Raw genomic sequence first — 25064 nt, 5'->3', positions numbered from 1 at the left:
TTTCCAGGCAAGAGTACTGGATTGGGGTGCCATTGCTAGCGGTTGATATTCAGGGTTTCCGTGGTGGCCCACTGGTAAAGAACCAAGGCGCCAATGCAGGAGACGTAAGAGATATGGGTTTGATCCCTGAGTCAGGAAGATCCCCTGGAGAAGGACATGGCAGCCCACTCCAGTATTCTTGCCTGGAGAACGTCCATGGACAGCGGAGCCTGGCGGGCTACCGTCCATACAGTCGCAGAGTCAGACATGACTGAAGCAACTTAGCACGCAGCTGGTATTCAGAGGGAAACGTGTCAACTGCTCACAGGTAAAACATGTTATGCTAACAAGGGTCTTACAGTTAATGATACCTTCATCCAAGTTAAGGTGTAATTCTAGAAGATCAGCCTTCAGTCAGGCCAATGAGAAGTATCTGAGGTCAAGGCAGAGCCTGGTCACCCCCATGGGAGGCTTCTGTCTCCACCTTCCTTACTCGTCCTGGAACCTGGTCTTCTCCCAAGATCTCTGGGGCTGACTCATGTTCCCCTCCCCACCCAGCATCTAACATCTCCCCAGGGCTTGGGTCTGACAGCTCAGGTCTTGGAAAGCAGACTGCTCCCCTTGGCAGCCCTTCACTCCTTGGAGGAGATGAGGTCAGATCAATGGCAAGAGTGCCAACTTGAACTTCATAAATCACTTCCAACACGTCGACCTCACCACAACTCCGTGAAGAAGGTATTAGAACCCCACTGGAGAGTCCAAGGTTACAGAAGCCAAGGGCTTGCTCAAGAGCACAACTGCTGGACTCAAACACAAGTCTATCAGATTTCAGATATGCTAGCCTTTCTCATGCTCCCCCTTCTTTCTCTGGGCAAGTTCAGGGAGATTCATATCCAAGACCCACCCAGTTCAGGCTTTCTGAGCTCAGCATGAGCTCAGTCCCCAGAGGAGCTCAGATTTCAGGCAAATTCCTTATTTCCTTGATTCTAAGACGTATTCTTATTTAGTTTTATGTTTCTAATATGAAGATCATAAAAATGATAACATCTGAGGTTTTAGGAAATTTAGGAGGAGTCCTGGGGACCGCATTCAAGTGTCTCTATTCGGTTACCAACTGGTTCTGTGCCTTTGTGCCTCTGTCATTTTACATGCCTGTACCTCAGGGAGTTGGCCTGATTTTTGGCACTGGCTCTGCCACTTGACAGCCATGTGGCTCTGTGGTCCTCTCCGGGATTCAGTTTCCTCATCTCTAGAATGATTGGAGGGGTCACTGATTTCATTTATTTGTTTAAATTTTTGGCTGTGCTGGGTCTTCACTGCTGTGCATGGGCTTTCTCTAGTTGCAGTAGGCGGTCTTTTCACCGTGATGGCATCTCTCGTGGAGCACAGGCTCTAAGGCACGCAGGCTCAGTAGTTGTGGCACACAGGATTAGTGGCTCCATGGCTTGTGGCATCTCCCCAGACCAGGGATCAAACCCGTGTCCCTGCACTGGCAAGCGGATTCTTAACCACTGGACCACCAGGGACGTCCAAGATGATTTCTAAGAGTCTGTTCTGGCTCTGACATTCCATGAATGCGGGCTTCCATTACTCTGTCTCAAAGGTTCTACATTACTCTGGCTGTACGTTAGTATCACCTAGGGAGCTTATCAAAAATTATTAAAATATGGCTGACCCCCCCCCCCCCCCCGCCCCACCATGCTGATGTAACTGACCCCAGGAAAGACTCAGACATCTGCCTTTTTATAAGTTCCCCTGGCAATTGTGACTGCAAGCAGGGCTCAGAAGTACCACTCCTCCAGACCTAAAGCCTCAGCAGGAGACAAAGAATAGAAATTCCAATGACATTTCAGAGGAGTCTTAAAAGCTTAAATCCGGGGAGAATTTTCTTTTGCAGTCTTACGAATAGATTGGTGGATGGGTATTCAGGAACCTATCACCTATCAATTAGATGATCTCATATAGGGGAGGTCAAAATAATTTTTTCATTAAAAATTTTTTGATATTTAAGTATCTAATAAGTGATTCCTACCTGACTATAGTAGGTATGATGGGGAGAGTTAACCAAGTATAATACAGTGCCTAGTCTAACAGTCTCCAATCTAAGTGCAGAAACAAAATCAGAGGCAAACAGTATGGTATAAAATTAAGTGCTAAATCTAAGATAATTTTTATTGAGCACTTTTATTGCATGCCAGGCACCAAGTGCCTTCTAGTATATTAAACAAATTTAATCCTCACAATAACCCACTGAGGAGGGTTCTGCTACTGTTCCTACTTCTCACTTAAGGAAACCAAGGATCAGAGTGTTATGTAAACATGCACAAGCCCATAAAGATAGCAAATAGCAGAGGCAAGGGTTGAAGCCAGGCTCCAAAGCTGACGCTGGTACCATTGTGCAGTATCACCTATGCTGGCTGGGAGACTCTCATATAAGCTCTGTAGGGTACCAAGAGGAACCTGGGTCTGGCCTCAAAGCATGCGTTCTACTAATTAAAAGAAGAAAAGGGGAAACTTTCCAGGTGCTTGTGGGTGAGAGAAGAGACCATGTGAGGGAATGTGAGGTGACACAGGGCTTTGAGTGTTGAGTGGATTTGACTAGGGACAGGAGTAAGACGGTGTGAATTTATCACGCCGTTAAGAAGGTGGCAGTGCTCTGCCAAGTGCACTAGTGAGGTGGGAGGTGCAGTTGGTCCCGAGGACCTGCTGAGGGCAAAGGGCTGTGTCCTCTCCATCTTTGTTTCCTGTACACAGGCCTGGCACATGATTGCTACTATGTTTGGTCAGTGAAGTTGGCAACTGCTTTTTTGAAGTCGCTTGGAATTCTTTTTAACCTTTTATTTTGTATTGGGGTATAACCAATTAACAATGTGCTAGTTTCAGTTTCAGAATGTGGAAGGGACTCAGCCATACACATACATGTATCCATTCTCCTCCAAACTCCTCTCCCATCCAGGCTGCCACATAACAGAGTGGTTTCGTGTGCTCTAGGTCCTTGCTGGTTACCCATTTTAAACATAGCTGTGGGTACATGTCAATCCCAAACTCCATAACTATTTCTTTCCCCTGGCAACCATAAGATCATTTTCAAAGTCTGTGGGTCTCTGTCTTGTAAGTAGGTTCTTTGTATCATTTCTTTTTAGATTCCACATATAAGGGGTGTCATACGATATTTCTCCTTCTCCAAAGAAAGTCACTTGGAAATTTCAGTCCTTTGCCTTTCAAGCAAAATATTCTCTTCAAAAAAAAGATGCCCATTTCATAATAAATATCCCCATCTATAGGTTAGGCATGTCTGAGCTGATACATGGATATAAAATTCAAAAGAGAAGGAAACAAAAATATTTTAAAAATAAAAATCTGAATCCTTTCCTTGAGTTGTATTGCAATATGGTTATCAACATATGCAGCACCTTGTAATAATCAAGTTACTGACTGGAGTCCTGGAACAGCCCCTGAAATGAAAGAACAAGAGATCCTAGTTGTTCATGAGTCACAGGTTGGCAGCAGAAGAAAAACTGACAGTAACTGGACAGGAACTCAAATACATGAAACCCACATGTTCTGAACAATTACACACTCACTTCAAATAGCTAATAGTCTATATGGTTTTACAAAAGCAAGCAGCTCAGAGCCTGGAATATGGATAGTTGCCCTCTGAGTGATGGGCATTCCTAAAGCATACTTAATGCTTTTTTTGTTTTAATCAACACGACTCCGTATGAGGGGACCAGTCAAACATCAGCTCTCATCTCGCAGATTACCTTGGGTGTAGAAACTTCAGATGCCACTTATTTTTGTTTCAGTTGCTCAATTGTGTCTGACTCTTTGTGACCCCATGGACTGTAGCCTGCCAGACTCCTCTGTCCATGGGATTTCCCAGGCAAGAATACTGGATTGGGCTGCCATTTCCAGCTCCAGGTGGAATTCTTTATCTTCACTCTCTACTCCAACCCAGCACGATATTACAGGTCCTAGACTGAGGAGGTAGGAGCAGATAGGACTGAGGACGGACAGCTGAGACAACGAAAAACAATGACGTGGCTCAGCAACACTCCATTAAGTGCCCAAGTACATTAGGTACAGAGGGTGGCATTCACATGCCTGCTGAGTATGGCGCTGTGGCCATCCATGTGCCCAGAAACTGAGCCAACATGGAGAGTCCATTTCGTAGAAGAGCACTGTGGTTTCCAGAACCTACCTGGCCGGACGACCTTCCTGTGAATAATTGTCACTTGTGAGAGGAATGCTAAAAGTGAAAGTGTTAGTCACTCAGTCGCATCAAACTCTGAGACCCCAGGGACTGTAGCCAGCCAGACTCCTCCATCCCTGGGATTCTCTAGGCAAGAATACTGGAGTTGGTTGCCACTTCCTTTTCCGGGGGATCTTTCCGACCCAGGGATCGAACTGCATGGTAGGCAGATTCTTTACCATCTGAGCCACCAGGGAAGTCTGAGAAGAACGCTTAACTATGCCCTTCCGCAGAGCGCTTTTCTGGTGAAGATGTGCAGGTGGGGGCAGTGGCAGGGAGTGGATTCCTGACACTAAGGACCATTGTCCTGTTCCCAAACTTCTATTTCAAGAGCTCAAGCAGGTAGCCAATTTAGAAGGTGTATCTTTCAGTAAGGAGCACACAAACTCAAAAATCTCATACCCTGTGTCAGACCTAACCCCATGTAATCCATTTCAGTGAGAGCTCACACCCATCCAGGGTGGCATGGCCAGGGCACCAGATCTGTGGACAGAACTAGGCTGATTATTCAAATCCTGTTAATTCCCCAAACTGCTCCAAGCCCCAAATAAAATTATGGTTATGAGATCCTTACATTGCAGTTGTTTTAACCCTGCTCCCCTCCAAAGCACGAAGGGATCAATCCATATTTCTCATAACCACTGCATGGGTGAGGTCAGGCCAGAGGGCCGTCAGAGGCCTTGAGGTCACATGCTTGCTCTGACAGAGCCCAAGAGCCACTGGCAAGTCCGCATTGCCATCCATCTTTGTGGGATGATTATGGCCAGTTTGAAAGCTGATTTTTGATTAGCAATAATCCTGGCTAAATTAAAGAGATCATAGTCTATAAAAAGTTTCTCATCTGGAATGCCATAAATTATATGTACGCTGAGGTACTAAATTTCTTTAGTTTGGGTGGGTCTGGCTGATCATTTCTGGCTAAAAGTAACCTCAACAGGTTAACCCAGTGCACCTTAGTTTATCCCAAGGTCATTTAAATGGTTTTTTTTTTTCCTTTTTTAAATATGTCATGAGGTAAAAAGGATAGGTCTATGGCAGTAGGATGTTTAAAGATAATCTTTTATTTCTAAATTTTTATATATAAAAGTTTAAAGACCCTAATATAGAACACAGCATTAAAACAAACAAACAAACATTATCCCTTTGAGAATCTGATGCCAAAGCCCTGCTCCCCAGAATGCACCCCCACTCATTCATGGAGTATTTTGCATACAACTTCAGAGGGCTATAGAATCCAAATTGAAGGTCTGTTCTGGAAGAATTATGAGACAAATACAAATTTACTATTTTTAGAGGGGTTCATCTGCTTCTTTCCTCCACCCTTTCTCTAGTTCAGCCTTTAAAGACCAGAGAATTGCCAAAGAAATCTCTGAGGAAAGTATTACACTGAACTCCCTTGTAACTTCCTAGGGAGCATGCAGAAACCACTGTCAACTCCAAGAGGTATTCCAGAGAAACTGCCAGCTGCTCAGGGAGGAGATGCTAATCATTGGCTCCAAGCATCACCCACCCTTGCAGTACCAGCTCTGGGTGCTGGGAACCATTTACACATACAAAGCACACCTCCCTCTGTGTCTGGATGCATCTTTTAAAGTGAAAGTTGCTCAGGTGTATCCGACTCTTTGCAATCCCATGGAATATTCAGTCCACAGAATTCTCCAGGCCAGAATACTGGAGTGGGTAGCTTCTCCCTTCTCCAGGGGATCTTCCCAACCCAGGGATCGAACCCAGGTCTCCTACATTGCAGGTGGATTCTTTACCAGCTGAGCCACAGGGGAAGCCCAAGAATACTGGAGTGGGTAGCCTATCCCTTCTCCGGGGATCTTCCTGACCCAGGAATCAAACCGGGGTCTCCTGCATCGCAGGCAGATTCTTTACCAACTGAACTATCAAGGAAGCCTGGATGTATCTTTGGTTAGTATCTATACTAGAAACCACATGTAATCCATCACCTTGCAGTCTCCATTCTCCACTGCAAGCACATGATCTTGTTTGTGTGTTTTAACCAGTCACGGTTGCCACTAGTCAAAGCAAGAGTGTACAAATGCGGAATGGGGGAAAAAGGGACATTTACATCAATTAATTTTAGCAGCATCTTTATTGCAACAAAGAACCTGTAATAAAATGCAACAAAACTAATGTTTCACTTTACATGATTAAAAGCCATGTAGCTGAAAATGAGAAAACCCATAAACTTACTGGAGTGAGACATGCAGTTCTTTTTATACAAGTCAATGCTTAAAACAGCAGGCACTTTATGTTCTAAAATTAAAGACCTGAACTCCAATTGTGCTGAATGCAACATAAATTTGTATTTGGGTTATTTAAAAACAAACATACAAACACTACTTCTCTCTCTGTGAGAGACTTCTTAAATGATTACCTAGAACTGTCCCTTGACAAAGTAAGAAAAAGCTGGAGCCAGCACCTGGCACTAACACGCCTTCATATTTTAGGCTGCAAGATGGACAGGTGAGGTTGGGCTGTGGAAAGGTGAGTCAGGAAAGTTTCCTATGTCTGCTGGGAACGGACACTCAGCTTCCATCTCTTAGTTTAGGTATGGCCATGTCTCTTTGCTTAAATAGCTCTAATTTGGGTTCCTAGGCTTAAACAAGCACTTTATATCCCAAGCCCCAAACCTCCCAATACACCGAGGAAGACACGTTGAGTGTAACAATTTTAATTAACTTCAGAATGTCATATACTAATTAGAAGTACTGCTTCATTAATAAGCATGCTTAGCATTTACTTCAGAATGGAAAAATTAACCATTTTATGTTATCTTTAAAATGTTTCATAGGAATATATTAATAAATACTTCTTTAAAAATTTGCCTTTTCTACATATCATTTAACTACCATGAGTTGGGATATCTGGATGGGGTCTAGTACTGACAAAGCACTAAGGGGCTTTGTGGCCACGGGTATATTTTCTCCGCTCTATATGGAGGTTCCTCCTCTAAAAAATGAGAACATCAGGTTATATCAAAGATATAATTAACAGCTTGAAAGTTCTGTAATTCTATATTAATGAGAGATCTCATAGGAATCATTCCACCTAAAGAGAGACAATATTACAGAGAGGTGGGATATACTTTCCTTTAAGAAATAAAACAAGTAAAAGTAAGCATCAGTTATCTATTACCTCATTCTTTTGAAAAATCATGCATGCATTGTGACTTCTTCCTCTTATGTATGAGGCATTGGAAACAAGCCAGGAATAGCAAGAGGGAAAAACCTTCATTCCAAAATTAATCTCCAGACCAAGGGGAGACAGTTAATGATATCTTCCACTTCTTTCAGAGTGAAAAAACAGCCAATAATTATTGTATGACTATTGTTTTAGGTTCTTGAAAATCAGTCCAGTGTAAAAATCACCTATTATTTTCTTAACCCAACTCAGTCCTATAGGAGAGTTTCTTAAAGTAGCCCCACAAATGACTTGCTTTAGAGTCACCTGGAAAGCTTGTTAGAAATGCAGATTCCTGGGCTCCACTTAATCAACCAAATCCAAATTTCTAAGAGTAAGGTTCAAGAGTGCATTTCTTTTCAAAAGCATCCCAGATGAATCAGATCTTGAGTCTCATTGCTCAACACACAAGCAACCATACCTACCTGATGGCTGTTCAAGTGCACTCAATTATCAAACCTGCAAAACTCCCCGCTGATGTTTAACCTAGTGCTTTTTGGTTCTCACTAAAAATGTTGCTATACTCTTGCCTTTTAGTCTGTTGCCCATACATAGGGTACAAATAGTTTTAGTGAGGTTTCTACAGATTGCCTGAATTGACTATGCTTTTCACATTGATTTTAAAAATCAAATTCAGTCAAGTTGTCTTTCTGCATGCAAATTCAGTCAGGTGTTTTCCCCCTCTGTAGAAGGAGAATGGCCTTTAACTGACTGACAGGGCAGTTAAACAGATGCATTCCTTGTGATGGGAGGAAAGCAGATGGGAGGAAAGCAGATGGCAAGAACCAAAAGGAAAACACCTGTGAATCTGAGAGTCCATGAGGTTCCTCTAAGGTTTGTTTTGGTAAAATACGAGATGCCATTTTGAAAACACAGCGATATTGGGTAAGAGGTTTCAAATGAACAACTGTCTAAAAGTTACTGTATACCATTTCTACTTTGCATATTATATAAGGATATATCCTTGGAGGCCAACTAGGTCCACAAACAAAAATCGTCTTCAGCAATCAGATACAAACTTAAGTCATGGGGGAAAATACTTTCTTGGGGAAGAATATTACCCAAATCAATTTAATTTAACATTGAAAAGAATATAAACATATCTCAGCATGGGAAAATATCATAAACAAGAAAATCAATACATATACAGTCATAGGGAAAAGTGTGGTACCTATAATACAGTATAAATACAAAAACAGCAAAACCCAATCCCCCTCCATGGACAGAACCAACAGGTCACCCTGCCATCTCTGGACTTCTCCCACCTCCCATGTGGCCCTCAAAGATGAAGTCCACATCTCAAGCACAGTTATCTTTACTAATGGAGGCTGTGCTCTCTAGGATTAGGAATCTGTTCACTCTGTAATGGTGACAGTAAAATTTTTTTCTCTTGGAACATTGTTTAGAAGTACTGATAATGACTTTCCAAACATTGAGGCTTGTGATAAAAAGGGTCAAACTCTTGGGTGCCTTCTCTGACATTGGCTCCAATGTGACCCAGCTAGCACCCTAAGATTCTAAGATGACAGATCCCAATCAGCACCAATCAGCACTATGAGCTCCCTTAATAGTCAAGCGCTAGGGCTAAATCAGGAAAATGTCATGACCATTCAAGAAATCGCTTATAAGCTTTGAACACTGAAAAAGAGAGCTATGGCTGGCTGGGGATCAGTTTATGGTAAAGAGGTTGTCTGGAAACCTCTGTATTTTAAGATCACAATATTTAAATGATGCTCAAATAATTTATAAAGGTTCAAGAAAGTTTCAATTTGTAAGGCTTCCAAAATTAAGAAGAAAATAGCAAAAAATTAAAATTAGAAATGTAAAAGTAACTGTAAGGAGCTTTTCTTCCCCTGAATAATGTTAGTCTGTAACTGTTGGCAAGAGAGTGATTTCTTAATTCTGGTTTCCTTAGCTAATATTCTAGGAGTTTAAATTTCAATTCTTAAACTTTTTCATGAGTATTTTTGGTCAGATTATACTTCTGCTTAGTTCTTAAGCAGACCCTTGCCTTCTCCTCTCCTTGCCATTCTCCACACCCTGGTCTCCCTGACTCCACCAAAATTCCCTTCCAGTGCCCTAAAACTCTGGAACATTTCAGTGAGGAAATACCCAATGGAAAATGGCACCACTAAATTTTCTGAAGAATACGAGTGAATGTGTACTTTCTTCTTTTCCCAAAGGGAAAGGAACTGCCTACAAATATTTAAGCTCTAATTATCTGATTAAAATTTTCCTGCCTGTAATTATCAATGTTATAATCATGCTACATATACAGTTACTTGCCTTTATGTGAAAAGAAAAACCCACTCGGTCATATCATCAAAGAGAACCATTTATACTAGATACAATTTAAATTGGCTAAAAACTGGTCAGAGTTTGAATGAAACAAAGTAAGTGTCTTTAGGAGGCCACTAACTTAACCTTGAACAATCATTAATGATTGGTTAAGTCTTAGGTTTAATAGTGATTACTTTATAACATGCTGGATACACCCCAAGCAATGAAGCAGAAGCTATTCAATTACATTTAAGTGCTATCAAATCTGTAACTAGTCAGAGATTCTGGAATTGAACCAAGCCAATCACTAATATCATCATATTTTAACAAACTCAGAAGTATACTGTAAAAATACACTAAGTCCATGAGGTTTCATAATGCTATTAAAAATGAAAATAAGGTAGTATGAATACATGGTGCTAATGTCTTATTTCTCTCAGTGATTCTCAAGGTATTGCTGGGTCCCTTAGAAATATGTGTCATTTAATTTTGTGTGTGTATGGTTAAGGTATTAGATTACTATCCACAAGCTGTAAACACCTGCATGGCACCAGATATACTTTCAGAAGTAGATGTTATGTGGCAAGTACCAAAATGTGATGATCAATTCTCTACTGATTAAATTTAAACTTCCTCATTTGGTTAAACAGCCAGTGTATACCAGAGTTCTACACAGGTCAAAATTATATCACTTTCAGAGCAGCAATACGTGATCCAAGGTTTTCTTGAAGGTAGTGCAAAAGGTGCAGTTCATAATGTTCTCCAGATTCAGGGACTCTTATGCTGTGTCTCTCTTGAGGGTAGATCTTAAAAACAACAACAAAATCAAAATACAAAAAGTAAGAATTTAGTATCTCCTTCCAGAGCTTTCCAGAGATTCTCAACGGGATTAATAACATGGAGCAGAGCTTCTCCAAGATATTGCACACACACCTCCAATGTAAAGGCTCCCCTCTTTTTTTTATTATTATTATTAAAAAACTTTTTTTTGGCCATGTCCCACAATGTGTAGGCTCAGTGTGTCCAAGGCAGGTACCAACGCCCCCTGCACTGGAAGTGTGGCATCTCAACCACTGAACTGCTGGAGAAGTCCCTCTTCTTTTTGTAATTCCCTATGTATCACTAAGCTTACAGAAGGATCAATGGTTCTCCAAGTGTGGTTTGCAGACTTCTGGAGTCTTCAGAAACCCTTTCAAGGGATACACAGGGTCAAAACTACTTTCAGGACAAAACTAAGACAAAACTAAGACATTAAAGAATAAGCGCTTATTCACTGTGTTGGCACCTGCACTGATAATGAAAGACAATGGTGGGTAAAACTGCTGGTGCCTTGGCATGAATCAAATCAGTGACACACACTTTAGTAAATAGGAAAAAATGCCAGCTTCATTTAAGCAGAAGTAAAATTTAGAATTCTATTAAATTGCAACCCTTGAGCAGAGGTCTTTTTATAGTCTGTGGTGATAAAATGGGCAGAATGCATAAAGCACTTCTGCTACAGGATGTCTGAAGGGAAAGACTGGTACAACTGAGTTTTCTTTCTTTTATCTGTGCCTCGAGGCACACAAGCTCTTAAATCCCCAACCGGGGATCGAACCCATACCCCCTGCACTGAAGTGTGGCGTCTTAACCACTGGATTGCCAGGGTCTCTAAAACTGAGCTTATAAATGGAACTCCATTTTCTCACTTGAAAGAAAGACATCTACGGTGATTCAGACTTGGCTATTTGGCAAACATTTTCTCAAAAATAATGTGAGCTGGCTACTTCAAAGACAACATTGACAGTATTTGTTGTTAGTGATAAATTTCGAGATTTTAAGTGAAAATTAGAATTTTGGAAAACTTGCATCTACCACTACTATTTCATGAGTTTCCCAATACCTGGAAGACTTTTCTGTTGGGATCAGTGGTAGTATTAATGCATGTGATTTAAAAAATATTGTATGATGAAATCAGTCAACAATTAGAGGTGAACCAGTGTTTTCCAGATGACCAATGCATGGATAAAAGATGCATCTGAAGTACAAGAGCCACCCAACAGACTATAACAGAGCATGAAAAGTTTACAGATACGGCTTCGGATTCCACACTAAAACTAACCTGTAAGAAAGTACCATTTGTCCAGCTTTAGTGTAGCAACAAAGAAGAACAGCCATTATTATCTGAAAAAGCTAAGATATTACTCCCATTTCTTAGCTAAGTATTTTGTGAGGCTGAAATTTCTTCATTTACTTTAGCCAAAACAACACTACACAACAGAAGTAGATATGAGCATTGAGGTGTTATTTCTTATTAAGTCAGATATTAAAGGGATTTACAAATATCTAAAACAGTACTAACTTTCTCAGTAAACTTTAAATTGTTTTCCCCCATTAAAAAAATGTGATCTGTGCTAATATGTAATAATAGTTTATCATTGTTAAATAAATAAATATTTTAAGATTTTTCTTAGTCAATGTAAGAGCAATACTCATAGACATAACTCATGCAAACAAAAACTGTTTGGTATATAAAAGGGTCCTGAGACCCCTGAAAACTGATGCTATAGCTAAATATCTCATAGTTTACCTGAATAAATACCAACTGAAACATAAAAGAAGGAAAAGTAACATTTTTCATTTCTTACGAGTGTATAATCCATGCAAGGAGTAGAAACAAGGAAGAAAAGGAACAGTTTCTCTTAAAGGCTTTTTTTTTTAAATAATGGAGCAATGGAGGTGGCTAACTTTTGGTTTCTGCCCCAGTGTCAATATAAAATAGAAGAAAATTAAAAGACCATATATTCAGGTCCTAAAAATCCTTTACAACAATGAAATCAAGTAGCATTTCCTCACCCTTCCAAGGGGAAGAAGAAAAGCAAAGGAGGATAGTGAATGGACTCCTGTCATCTTGTCCACGATTACAAATTGAAAGCAGATACAGATACATAAGTCATGTAATCGGACAGGCCAATTTTCATCCTGACTTCAATAGAATAGAAACTTAACTTTTATCCAACTAGAGGCACTGCTAACTATGCCTATTATTTCAGTTCTCTTAAGCAGAGAGTGGCCACAGCTGAAAATTCAACCTCACTCCATAGTTTATCATATTCCAAAGTAACCAATCATGAATCATGACTATTTTAATCAGAAAATTAAAAGAACTCACCTGTAAATCATATGGCTTTCCAGCCCTCACTAAAAAACTCAGTAATATACTGGTGTGTGCAAAATGAACATTCTCATCCAAGAACCCATGTAAGAGTAGTAAACGATTTGGTCTGGAGAAATGGAAATATCAGAGGATGAGGTAAAATACAGTATATGGGAAAACTACTTAACTTGTTAAAACTAACCATAACCTACTACAATAACTTCCTTATACTGTAATGTTAGAATAAGGATTCAACATTTCAATATTAAATTAGTAATATATCATCCAGATGCTACATGTAATGAAAAAAATTAAATGTGTTCAATTTTCTATTAAGATATTATCATACATCAATAATTACAGCATGTCCCTAGAAAAAGAATAATCATATATGCTATTTGTAAAATATATGGAAGCAGAAATGGGATTTTTTCCACTCTGAACCAGTGGTGCTGTGCTGTGCTTAGTTGCTCAGTCGTGTCCAACTCGTTGAGACCCCATGGACTGTACCCTGCCAGGCTCCTCTGTCCATGGACATTCTCTAGGCAAGAATACTGGAGTGGGTTGCCATGCCGTCCCCAGGGAAACAGTGGTATACTTAATTAATAAGCTTCTTTTAGCACTTAAGCAATTGCTTCAAATATAACTTGCTAAAAAACCCAAATTATATGACTAGCCTATAATTCAGCTTTAAGGAAACAGCCATGCTTTCTAGTAATCCATAAAATATTAGTTTTATTTTTATCATATTTGTAGCTTTCCTTATTATTAAAGACAATCTTAAAAAATACAATTTTAAATTTATAATGTTAATTTTAAAGCTTGAACTTACTCAGAGGGGAATTTTTCTGCTTGCATGGCTACAGATCCTAAGTAATAGCCCTGTTCATTCTGGTCAGGGTGACCCATATAACGTTCCGTGTAGCCTGTATCATAGAAGATCCACAGAGTGACTGGGGCCCCAGCAATAGCAACCTACAGAAGATAACAGTGACAGTCAAGTGAGGTTCAGAAAAGAATGGTTAACACTGAGAGTCTGTAACTGCAAATTTATAGGCTAAAATTATCTTTAGGCTTTAGCCTCACAACTGCGGTCTCAGGCAACTCAGAAAATCAAAAGGGAATGCCAAGGTCAAGAACTTGATACTTAATGAGTCAGATAGCTTCATGTTCCACAGAGGTGGCACACACTAAATCCTTAACCTGGGCTGGATAAAACATAAACATGAGTCTCCATTAGAAGAGGAGGCTGAACTAGAACATATGAATGCCTCAGTGTAATGAGGAAAAAAACACGGGACAAGCGCCAGCTTTACATAGGAAGGGCAGTCACTTTCTTTTTTGTTCTTTTAGCTTCTGTTGGCAGTACAAAATGTAAAACAATGAATGAAATATATTTACATACTAAACACTTGTCTCATTTTAAGGCTCCCACACAGTTTTATATTTAATTATTGTAATTACTTTCTTGACAGCTGCAAGCCTGGGAAAATTATGGCAGTATTCAGACTTCATTTTGTGGTTATTATAAATAAAGATTATCTGAATATACAAAAACCTTATCACTTTTATTCCTAAAAATAAATAATTTCCACTGTAAAATAAAATCATGTTAATGAAATATTAAAAAAAGAAAAATGCTACTCATTATTTCTATTTTCTTAACAGTTTTTAGCATCTTTTTTCTAACATATTTTTCTAAGAGTTTGTTTATAAAGTTGTAATCACTGCTTATATATTTAGTAGTTTCTTCATTTGGTACAGATTTACTTAGGACCTACTATGTGCTAAGCATTGTGCTTGGCTGCTGAGGATACAGTATAAGGCAGATAGATCCCTGCCCTCAGAGGCTGTAGCCCAATAATTAAACAAATGAGAACAACCCAATACGAATGTGGGTTTTACTAATCATGACTATCTCCCATAATATTTGGCATATGTCTGTTAATAGCTAATAACTGATCAAGCTGACAAGTATTTTATACAGATATATACAGATAAAGAAATATAAATATATACCCCACAAGTTGACAAGATAAATCTATTATTTCTCATGGCTGTTAAACACACAAACCCTAACATTTCATAATACTGTCAACTTCAGAAATTTGGTTCTTTTCTTGTATCTCAATTTATAAAAAATTCTACCCTTATTGCAAAAGAAATACCATAGGAAATCACATACCCTGAAGATATCTGACCTCTGCATTAACGCCATTAGGGACAGGTATCCTCCATAGGACCAGCCATGGATGCCCACACGATCTAAGTCAATGAAATCATATTGAGAGGCTAGATACTGGAGTCCTTCCACTTGATCATCAATTTCTATTTGACCCTGTCAAAAAAGGGAGAACATTTCACTGACTCTGATAAATAAAAATCTCATTATAAGAGTGTTTTGAAAGCTGGCAGATGTTCTTACTAAAAACACCTGTGGTTTTTTTTTTTAGAAAAGAACTTATTACTGATTGAGATTCTGTGGCTTGGAAAAAAAATTTTTAACTCTATTTAGATAGGAGCTTATAGCTTCTGTTGCTAGCCTGTCCTAGAGTTTAGTTACCCCTTAGTCAAAGTTCTTTCCTACTGCAACCCCAAATGTCCTTTGTCATATGGGTGTTTCCCATTTCCATTTGTTCTGTTGTCTGCTAAGAGGTCAGCATCTTCCTTGTAACAAGCCTTCCTATACCCAAAGATGAAAAAGTAGCCCCCTTAAGTGGATGACTAATTTTACTTCTCTTTAAAACTTCATGCAATAAAGTGGAAGGAATCACTCTTGAGGTCTTGTCCTCCTCTTTGTCCATTATCTACCTCTAGGAATTGAACACACAATTTCTTTAAAGTCCTATATAGTCTTAATTCCTATCACCACCACCCTATCTGTATTACTAGGCCTGCCAGTGCACACAATCTCACTTCACTGAGCCAAAAACAAAAATAAAAACAAAAACTTACATGAGAATACAACATAAGGTCAAAGAACTGGCTGTGGGAGAAAATCCCCATGTCTTACTCAGCATGTCCAATACACTGGCAAACACAGTAACTGCCTTACTGTGCAAAAGGAACATCGGATTCTCATCATTTCCCAAAGCAGCAGAAAGGACATGGGGCATCTCTAAAAGGTAGCATTTAAAGCTTCCTGTAGAGAGAAAGAGGCTTGTCACAAGGAAGGCACTAATCAGTCGGTTTCTCTCTTCACAGAGGACAGAACAAATCTCAATTATTCCTCTTAATAGTGTACAGGATGCTGAAAACTAAATGTGATGCCTTCTGGCTAAACTGGACATAAAAAATAGAGAGGGGGTTTCTATGTAAAAGTGGTTCTCTCTCAGCTCCACAAAGCTACTTAGAGGTGGACTGGAATAGCCTAGTGAGGATCAGGTGGCACCTCCCCTCCCACCCCCAACACATGCTCACATATGTGCACATGCACACTCACTCACAGTCCCTTCCCCATTTCTGTCTCTGGGATTTCACATCAAACAAAGCACCCAAAACTGCAAATGTCTTTAAAAGAGAAATGCTGGTATGCTCACACACCATTTTATACTTAAAGGCGCCTTCAAATTTAAGCCCTCGGTGGCAGGACCCCCTGTTGTCTATCACCACAACCACATAGCCCAGAGAGGCCAGGGTGTTCAGTCGGAAGTACTTCACTCCTTTAAACCGATTATTCACCAATTGCACCTGAGGAAGAAAGACAACTTCAATGAAATGTATTCTATGGTGACACACAAAAGCAAATGAGAGAGGCAGGATGCTGCAAAAAATAGAAAGCTTACATTTTTAATATTATTTTGCCTATAAAATGAAATTATTTTCTTGTGGCAAGAACACATAAAATGGACCCTCTTAAAAATTTAAGTGTACAATACTGTACTGTTAATCATAGGACGATTTTGCACAGCAGATCTCAAGAACTTATTCATCTCGCATAATTCAGGGTTTTTTTTTAAGGTCACTGTTTAGTAACTCCCTCTTTCCCCTTCCCTGATATATTTTTAAATTAACTTAAATCTTTTCACGTTTATGTTATTTCTTTTCTTTCTTAACTTCACATGCAAAGTTCAGAGGACTAATGAACAATTACAGACTTCAAAATTATAACCTAGATATTAACTACTATAAGATAAATGATTTAGTCTATTCCATAAAAAAGTTACTAAAATGATTACTTCTACCCTGAGAAAGAAATGCACCCTTCAAATGATGGAACAGGACCATTTTTTTTTCTCCCTACCTGTATCTTCTGGGATTGTCTCTGACCAGTAGAGGGAAAACTTCAGTACTTTAATAAAATACTGTGACCAGTCAGCTTACTTTTTCCTGTTACACAGATCAGTGCAAAAGGTGATGATTCTTAAAAAACTTTAGCATCCTAGAAACTATACTTCAAAATGACTGAGAAATTAGATGCAGTCTAGTGCTTCACCAGAAGTAAACTCTCCAGTGAAAAGAAGACTCTAACTAATGGGCAGAAAGCTACAGAAGTTCAAGGCTTTGGTGGACACTAAGAGGAAAGAGGAACTAGAGAGCCTCTTGATGAGGTGAAGGAGAGAGTGTAAGAGCTGGCTTAAGACTAAATTTTTTTTTTTTAAGACTAAATATTTAAAAAAACTAAGATGATGGCATCCAGCCCCATTACTGCATGGCAAATAGAAGGGAAAAGGTGCAAGTAGTGACACATTTCCTCTTCTTGGGCTCCAAAATCACTGCAGACGGTGACTGCAGCCATGAAATCAGAAGACGATTGCTTCTTGGCAGGAGAGCGATGACAAACCTAGACAGTGTGTTGAAAAGCAGGGACATTACTCTGCCGACAAAGGTCCGTATAGTCAAGGGTGTGGCCTTCCCAGGGGTCACATATGATTGTGAGAGCTGGACCATAAAGAAGGTAGAACGCCAAAGAACTGATGCCTTCAACTGTGGTGCTGGAGAAGACTCCTGAAAGTCCCTTGAACAGCAAGAGATCAAACCCATCTTTTGTTTTGTTTTGTTCCATTTCTTGGTGCCAGAACCTGGGACAAACCAGTCAATCCTAAGGAAGATCAACCCTGAATATTCACTGGAAGGACTGAAGCTGAAGCTCCAGTACCCGGGGCATCTGACGCGAACAGACGACTCATTGGAAAAGTCCCTGATGCTGAGAAAGATTGAGGGCAGAAGAAGAGGGCGTCAGAGGAAGAGATGGCTGAAAGGCATCACCGATGCAATAAACATGAACTTGGGCAAACTCCAGGAGACGGTGAGGGACAGGGAGGCCTGGCGTGCTGCAATCCATGGGGTTGCAAAGAGTCAGACAACTGGGGGACTGAACAACAACAACAAAGACAGATAATAAACAAAAAATGCATTCTGGCAAAACTGAGAAAGCGTTCTCTGGTGGAAACCATTGGGAAAACCAAGTTAGGAATTAAAATAAGAATTGATGCTATATTCACTCAATCAACATCTACTGATCATTTACTAGGCTAGACTGGAGGTGGGCATGTACAAAAATCTTCCTTTTGAACTTCTGGATGCTTAGTTACCACTGTAACAACTGCCAAACAGGTCTTTCTGTTTCTATACTTGCCTCCATATAAGCTATTCTCATAGTAACAGAACGATGTTTTAAAAATGTAAACCAGGTATGACTTTATAGCTTGGTTCCTTCTAATGGTAGGGCATTTAGATCAGAGTAAGATCTAAACTCCTTACCACTGCCTTTGAGACCCTACAATATTTGGTCCTTGGCTATTTTCTCTCACCTCATCTCATACCATTTCTCCCCCTTGAGCACTGTATTCTAGTCTTACTATCAATTATATTGAGTTGGTTCTAACCCCAGGACCTTGACATTTACTTTTCCCTCAGACTGGAATGCTCTTCCCTCAGATCTTTAACATTGCTCATCCCTTCTCATCCTCTGCAACCTTAGAGAGCTTCCTTGACCTTCCAATCAGAACCCTCACTTTGTTATCTTCCTTCTCAACAATTATTCATAACACTGCCATTATATAAAGTTGTATAATTTATCTTATTTTCCTCATTAATCTTCATGAGGGTGGGACATTAGTCTGACTTGTTTATTGTGGTATCCTCACTGCCTAGAATACTGCTTGGTACATAACAGGCACTCAGTAACTATTTGCTGAATGAATGAATGAAAAATAGAGAATGATGGTTTTCTTTTCTACCTTGGGAAGAGGTGTTTGGTGGGCAAAGGTGCTTGTTTTTAAAGGAAGGGAGCTGCAAAAAGAAGTAGTAAGCCTAGAAGAACACAAATACGAACATATAAGAAAATTAACTCACTTCTTTGCCTGCTGTAAATCACCGAAGACGGCCTCAGTTGCCTGATAGAAACATTTTCCCCCAGAGCCAGTGTTTTTGCCTTTGCAGCCTCAAGGCCTGCTTCTTCTTAGAAGAAGGTACTTAAACATAATGCCCTTTAGCACCAAGAATTCAAAAGTTTTCTTCAGTATCAATTCTTCAAAACCTGTACTCTGCTATTTTAACCTCTCTTATGTATTTATGTTTGCAGAACAGGTCCGACACATAGGAAGTATCGTATTTGTTAAATAAACATTTTTATTTTTTAAAAGGCATTCACTTTTATTAATAACCATGTATTGATTTCACACATAGTTGAAATAAAACCTTTTACAATCCACGGTATGATCCATGATTAAATACACATCAAAAATACAGAGAAAGACATTCATTTTTTGATATAATGATGTGAGATTTGCGACTTTTACGCTTACCAAACAAAGCCTAGGAAGCACTTAGCAAGCATGATACAAACTAATTCCATGCCTTTTCCAGGAAGGGTTTCTAATATGTTTCTAGGTTGCTGCTAAGTCACTTCAGTTGTGTCCGACTCTGTGTGACCCCATAGAGGGCAGCCCACCAGGCTTCCCCGTCCCTGGAATTCTCCAGGCAAGGACACTGGAGTGGGTTGCCATTTCCTTCTCCAATGCATCAAAGTGAAAAGTGAAATGAAGTCGCTCAGTTGTATCTGACTCTTTGCGACCCCATGGACTGCAGCCTACCAGGCTCCTCCATCCATGGGATTTTCCAGGCAAGAGTACTGGAGTGGGGTGCCATTGCCTTCTCCTAAATAAACATTTTTAAACAACACTACTGTTGTCAATAAAAAGTTTAAAGCCATAAGCCTTAACAACTTCAAATAGAATTATTTGTTGCTTTCCTTGGTTTCACTTATGTCCTACTGCAGGCACTGCTACATTTAATCAGGAAGTAATTCCTTTCATGTTATGAATTGAGACATTGTTCCTTATTCAAAAAGACTTCCACTTTGACCTGAATACCCCACCAAGGGAAGAAAAAAAAAAAAAGGTTTGGATCACGTTTAGGATTTAATCAAATTTTGCAAGGTTACTGTGTGCTAGTAGAAAGATGTGGTCTTACATTAAGGAGTCTCTTCATAACTAATCAAAATGATTATCAAACACAAGGATGAATGATCTCCCAATGGGTTGAAATGCCAACCGATTCTATCACTCAAAGTCTTATGGTGAAATCTCCCTGCAGACTGAACACCAGATTTTCCTGTGGCCTCACCAAATTTGAATGCATCCAAAGAACACTTTGAGAAACAAACAGCTCTATTTTAGTAGTATTAAGTACATTCACACTGTTGTACAACCACCACCACTACTGATATCCAGAGCCTTTTCATCACCTCAAACAGAAACTTCAAATCTTTAAACAATAATTCCTATCCTTCCCCCAGTCCCTGACAAGCTCTATTCTACTTTCTATCTCTATGAATTTGCTTCTTCTGGGTCTCTCACACAAGTGGAATAATACAATATTTATCCTTTTGTGCCTAGCTTATTTCACTTAGCACAATATCCTCAAGGTTTATCCATGTAGCATAAGTCAGAATTTCCTCCTTTTTTAAGGCTGCATAATATTCCTTTATATATCACATTGGACACTGGGGTTGCTTCCACCTTTTGGCTATTGTGAATGATGCTGCAATTGACACTGCACACCTGTAACTCAAACAAGTATCCGAGTCTCTGCTTTCAATTCTTTTGGGTATACAGCCTGAAATGGAATTGCTGGATCAGAGTATGATTCCATGTATACATTTTTGAAGTACTGCTATATTGTTTTTCACAGCGGCTGCATCATTTTACATTCCCATCAGCAAAGCAGAGTTCCAATTTTTCTATACCCTTACCCTTATTATTTTCTTTTTTATTAAAAAAAGAGCTATTCTAAAGGGTATGAAGTGCTATCTCACTGTGGTTTTGATTTGCATTTCCCTAATGATTAGTGACACTATCTTTTCATATGGCTTAGACTTTTTAAACTTAATTACCAATATAAGGAGGGCTTCCCTGGTAGCTCAGACGGTAAAGCGTCTACCTACAATGCAGGAGACCCGGGTTCAATCCCTGGGTTGGGAAGATCCCCTGGAGAAGGAAATGGCAACCCACTCCAGTACTCCTGCCTGGAAAATTCCATGGACTGAGGAGCCTGGCAGGCTACAGTCCATGAAGTCACAAAGAGTCAGACATGACTGAGCGACTTCACTTCACTAATATAAGGAGTCCTTTAGTCTTAAAAATCTAGATAACCAGCTAGTTTTTATAGCATGTTTCTCACATATCTCATATATCATTTATTCATTGGGAAGAAGAAACATCCTTCTTATTTAAATAACAGAACATGCAAAGCTTTTAGGAGTGTCCTGTAGTTTCTCTCTTGAATTTCTTTATATTACGCCTTTAAGTTCACAAAGATCTGGCTTCCAAGTTTTTAAGAGAAGTCTCATTTAACTCTTTCATAATTTATGTGTAGATAACTACAATGAAAATCACTTTTGTTTGTAAAACACATTAAACAGTGGCAAAGTGACAAGCTGATATATGATCATCACTGCTGAGATGTTATGGCTTATGTAGCTACCTTTTATGTTTTCGATAACTTGACACCTAGATACACTTCCAGATCTGAATAACTGGCTATAACTATAAAATAGGATATTTACTGAATTCTAGAGAGTTGTAATTGGACCTCCCTGATGGTACAGCAGATAAGAATCCATTTGCCAATGCAGGAGACACAGGTTCAATCCCTGGTCTAGGAAGATCCCACACGACACGGTGCAACTAAGTCCATGTGCCACAACTACGGAGCCTGTGCTCTCGAGCCCAGGAGCCGCAACTCCTGAAGCTGGGAAGCCCAAGCACCTAGACCTTGTGCTCTGTGATGAGAGAAGCCATCACATGAGAACCTGCGCAACTGCAACAAAGAGTAGCCCCTGCTGGCCAAACCTACAGAATGCCTGAGTATAGTAGCAAAGACCCAGCACAGTCAAAAATAGATTAATTTTTAAAAAGAGAGAGTTATATTAGGAAAAAAGCATATACATATGTATAATTCTAACTTCTTTAGGGGCTCAATGTGAGATATATAACCAAGATTAAATTTAAAAAAAAATTACCAGTTAACCAACTAACCTACCCAAAACACTTTACTCTGATAGTAAAATTTCCTTAATACTCACATGCTACTATTTAATGCAGGAAAAAAAAGAAAATCAATATGTAAACTTCTTGCAGTGCTGAAGAACAGTATGTGCTGTACTAAGCTGCTTCAGTCATGACTCTTTGTGACCCCGTGGACTGTAGCCCACCAGGTTCCTCTGTCCATGGGGTTCTCCAGACAAGAATACTGGAGTGGGTTGCCATGTCCTCTTCCAGGGGATCTTCCCAACCCAGGGACCGAAACTGCATGTCTTGGGTCTCCTGCACTGGCAGGCAGATTCTTTACCACTAATGCCACCTCGGAAGCCTCGGGTTTAAATTTTGCTGCTAAGTCGCTTCAGTCGTGTCCGACTCTGTGCGACCCCATAGACGGCAGCCCACCAGGCTCCCCTGTCCCTGGGATTCTCCAGGCAAGAACACTGGAGTGGGTTGCCATTTCCTTCTCCAATGTATCAAAGTGAAAAGTGAAAGTGAAGTCGCTCAGTCGTGTCCGACTCTGTGTGACCCCATAGACAGCAGCCCACCAGGCTCCTCTGTCCACGGGATTCTCTAGGCAAGAATACCGGAGTGGGTTGCCATTTCCTTCTCCAGCAGCTGCCTTAACTAGCTGATAAAAGTATTACAGCTTGCTTGAGAGATCTGGCCTTAGAATGAAGAGGGGGAATTCATTAGGATACCAAAGGTTTCAAAAATATCTGTAAAGATTCTTTATTAACCAAGACATTTAATTATTTAATATCATTTTCCAAACAAGTTCTCTACCTAGACTACAACATATTTACTAACTGACATGACTATTACATTCCCCATGACAGTTACAGTCCTCACTGTGAATTAAGAAATTGACATTGAGGAAATTCCCTGGCAGTCCAGTGGTTAAGACTCTGCACTTTCACTGCCAAGGGCCCTGGTTCAATCCCTGGTTGGGGGACTAAGATCCCACAAGCAAAGCAGCATGGCCAAAAAAAATGAAAGTGACATTGATTTTCAAATTCGCTACCTAACAAAACCCAGCTTCCTAAACTCCTAAACTGGGTAATGAGAGCATAAGCCAGAGTCAGCAACAGCAGAGGCTCAGCAATGCTCAAATTTTAAACAATTGACCAGACATTTAAATGACAAATTATCTAAAAAAAAGAAAATGAAAACACATACACATATGGACAGAAATATGCCTACCTGAGGACCACCATATATAAACAGCACAGTGGGGTATTTCTTTCCAGGTTGTAGATCATGAGGTTTGTATAGCATCCCGTACAATGTAAATCCAGTAGTGCTTTCAAAAGAAAAGATTTCTGGAGGGGTATAGTCAGGAAGAGGACCTGGGAGAAGGTAAACGCATTCTGTAAAGTTCTTGTGGGAGCTTGACAATCTGAGCGCAAGGAAAAAATACCATAAACCCACTACCCTAATAACTAACTATCCGTCTCTTAGATGGTAAGCAAGAAATTAAGCACAAATAGTTATATTTAAAAAGGAAATCTAATGAAGACATCAAATTATCCATTTCAGAAGCAGACACAAAGTATTATCAATAATCATTGGAGCCCAGGAGGTATTTACATGCAGAACACAAATACTTTGCTCTCAGCTTATATAACCTATCGATGGTTAAGCCATATACCTGATGAGAAACTGAGAGCACAAATTAACTTAACTTGCTCAAAGCAGGTGCTCAAAAACATTTCTTTATGATCAAGTAAGCCTAATCAGAACCCAGAAAAAAAAAATCATGATCAGTGTTTGAAAGCTTCACAGACCTCTCCCAAGTCTGTGTATACTGGATAATGTTCCAGTTGAAGCAGAGATCGGCATATTACAAATTCTAATTGTGGACACCAGAGAATCCCAGGGATGGGGGAGCCTGGCAGGCTGCCGTCTATGGGGTCGCACAGAGTCGGACACGACTGAAGTGACACAGCAGCAGCAGCAGAACATACCTATACCTTGTGGTTTTGCACTAATTTCTTAACCCCTTAGGAGATATTTATGAGTGAAAATACCTAACAGAAAAAAAGGATTTGGGTATAAAATGAATTAAAAGATATAATATATTAGTCCATTATTTATATTTAAGAAATCAAGCATTTTAAATTCAGGTAATCATAGTGCTCTTCACTCCCATACAAAATGAGGATTTATCTTTTATTAAGAGGGCCATTGCAAGTGCTGGTAGAAATTTAAGAAAGCTACCAGCTGGGTATTCCTTAAAGCTACAGCTTCCCTGCTCAAGAGTATTACTAGTTCAGTCTCTATGACGTTCGAGTTCAGTTGTTTACCTGGGAAATCATCCAAACGTGGATAAATCACTTCCTAGCTGTTATCTTATTTTATTTTATTATTTATTTATTTTATTTTTATGGAGTGCTATCTTTTTTTAAAAAATATAAATTTACTTATTTTCATTGGAGGTTAATTACTTTACAATATTGTATTGGTTTTGCCACACATCAACATGAATCCACCACAGGTATACACAGGTTCCCCATCCTGAACCCCCCTCCCCCCCGCCTCCCCGTACCATCCCTCTGGGTCGTCCCAGTGCACCAGCCCCAAGCATCCAGTATCATGCATCGAACCTGGACTAATCTTGATTATTTTAATCTTATTTTCAAAAAGGCCTTCCAGTCTTGCTCCTGCCTGGAGTAAGAAGTAACCAGCCTTATTTGATAACTGATAGACTAGGCGGGATGGGATCAGCCAGCAGCCGAAGGAC

The 25064-nt window shown here is 39.7% G+C and overlaps 1 protein-coding gene across 2 annotated transcripts in view; it reads right to left on the bottom strand.

Moving 5' to 3' along the window:
* Positions 1-6310: 6310 nt before the first annotated feature.
* Positions 6311-25064, bottom strand: part of DPP8 (dipeptidyl peptidase 8) — a 57380-nt gene continuing 38626 nt past the window's right edge. Inside the window, exons 15-21 of one of the 2 annotated variants that reach the window (XR_005718584.1) lie at positions 23525-23670; positions 16380-16526; positions 15792-15978; positions 15022-15174; positions 13669-13811; positions 12852-12963; positions 6311-10506 (exon numbers count right to left, since the gene is read on the bottom strand). Coding sequence is in view for 1 of the 2 variants with exons in the window: in XM_040225844.1 (XP_040081778.1) it covers positions 10384-10506; positions 12852-12963; positions 13669-13811; positions 15022-15174; positions 16380-16526; positions 23525-23670 (824 nt within the window). In the remaining variant the exon portion in view is untranslated. The remainder of the gene's footprint in view (positions 10507-12851; positions 12964-13668; positions 13812-15021; positions 15175-15791; positions 15979-16379; positions 16527-23524; positions 23671-25064) is intronic. The other variant, XM_040225844.1, reaches the window with a different exon arrangement.

This window comes from Oryx dammah, unplaced genomic scaffold, assembly GCF_014754425.2.
Source record: "Oryx dammah isolate SB20612 unplaced genomic scaffold, SCBI_Odam_1.1 HiC_scaffold_26, whole genome shotgun sequence".
In the NCBI taxonomy this organism is placed as follows: Eukaryota; Metazoa; Chordata; class Mammalia; order Artiodactyla; family Bovidae; genus Oryx; species Oryx dammah.
Note: the sequence above shows the minus strand (reverse complement) of the source record. Positions and strands in the feature narration are given on the sequence as shown.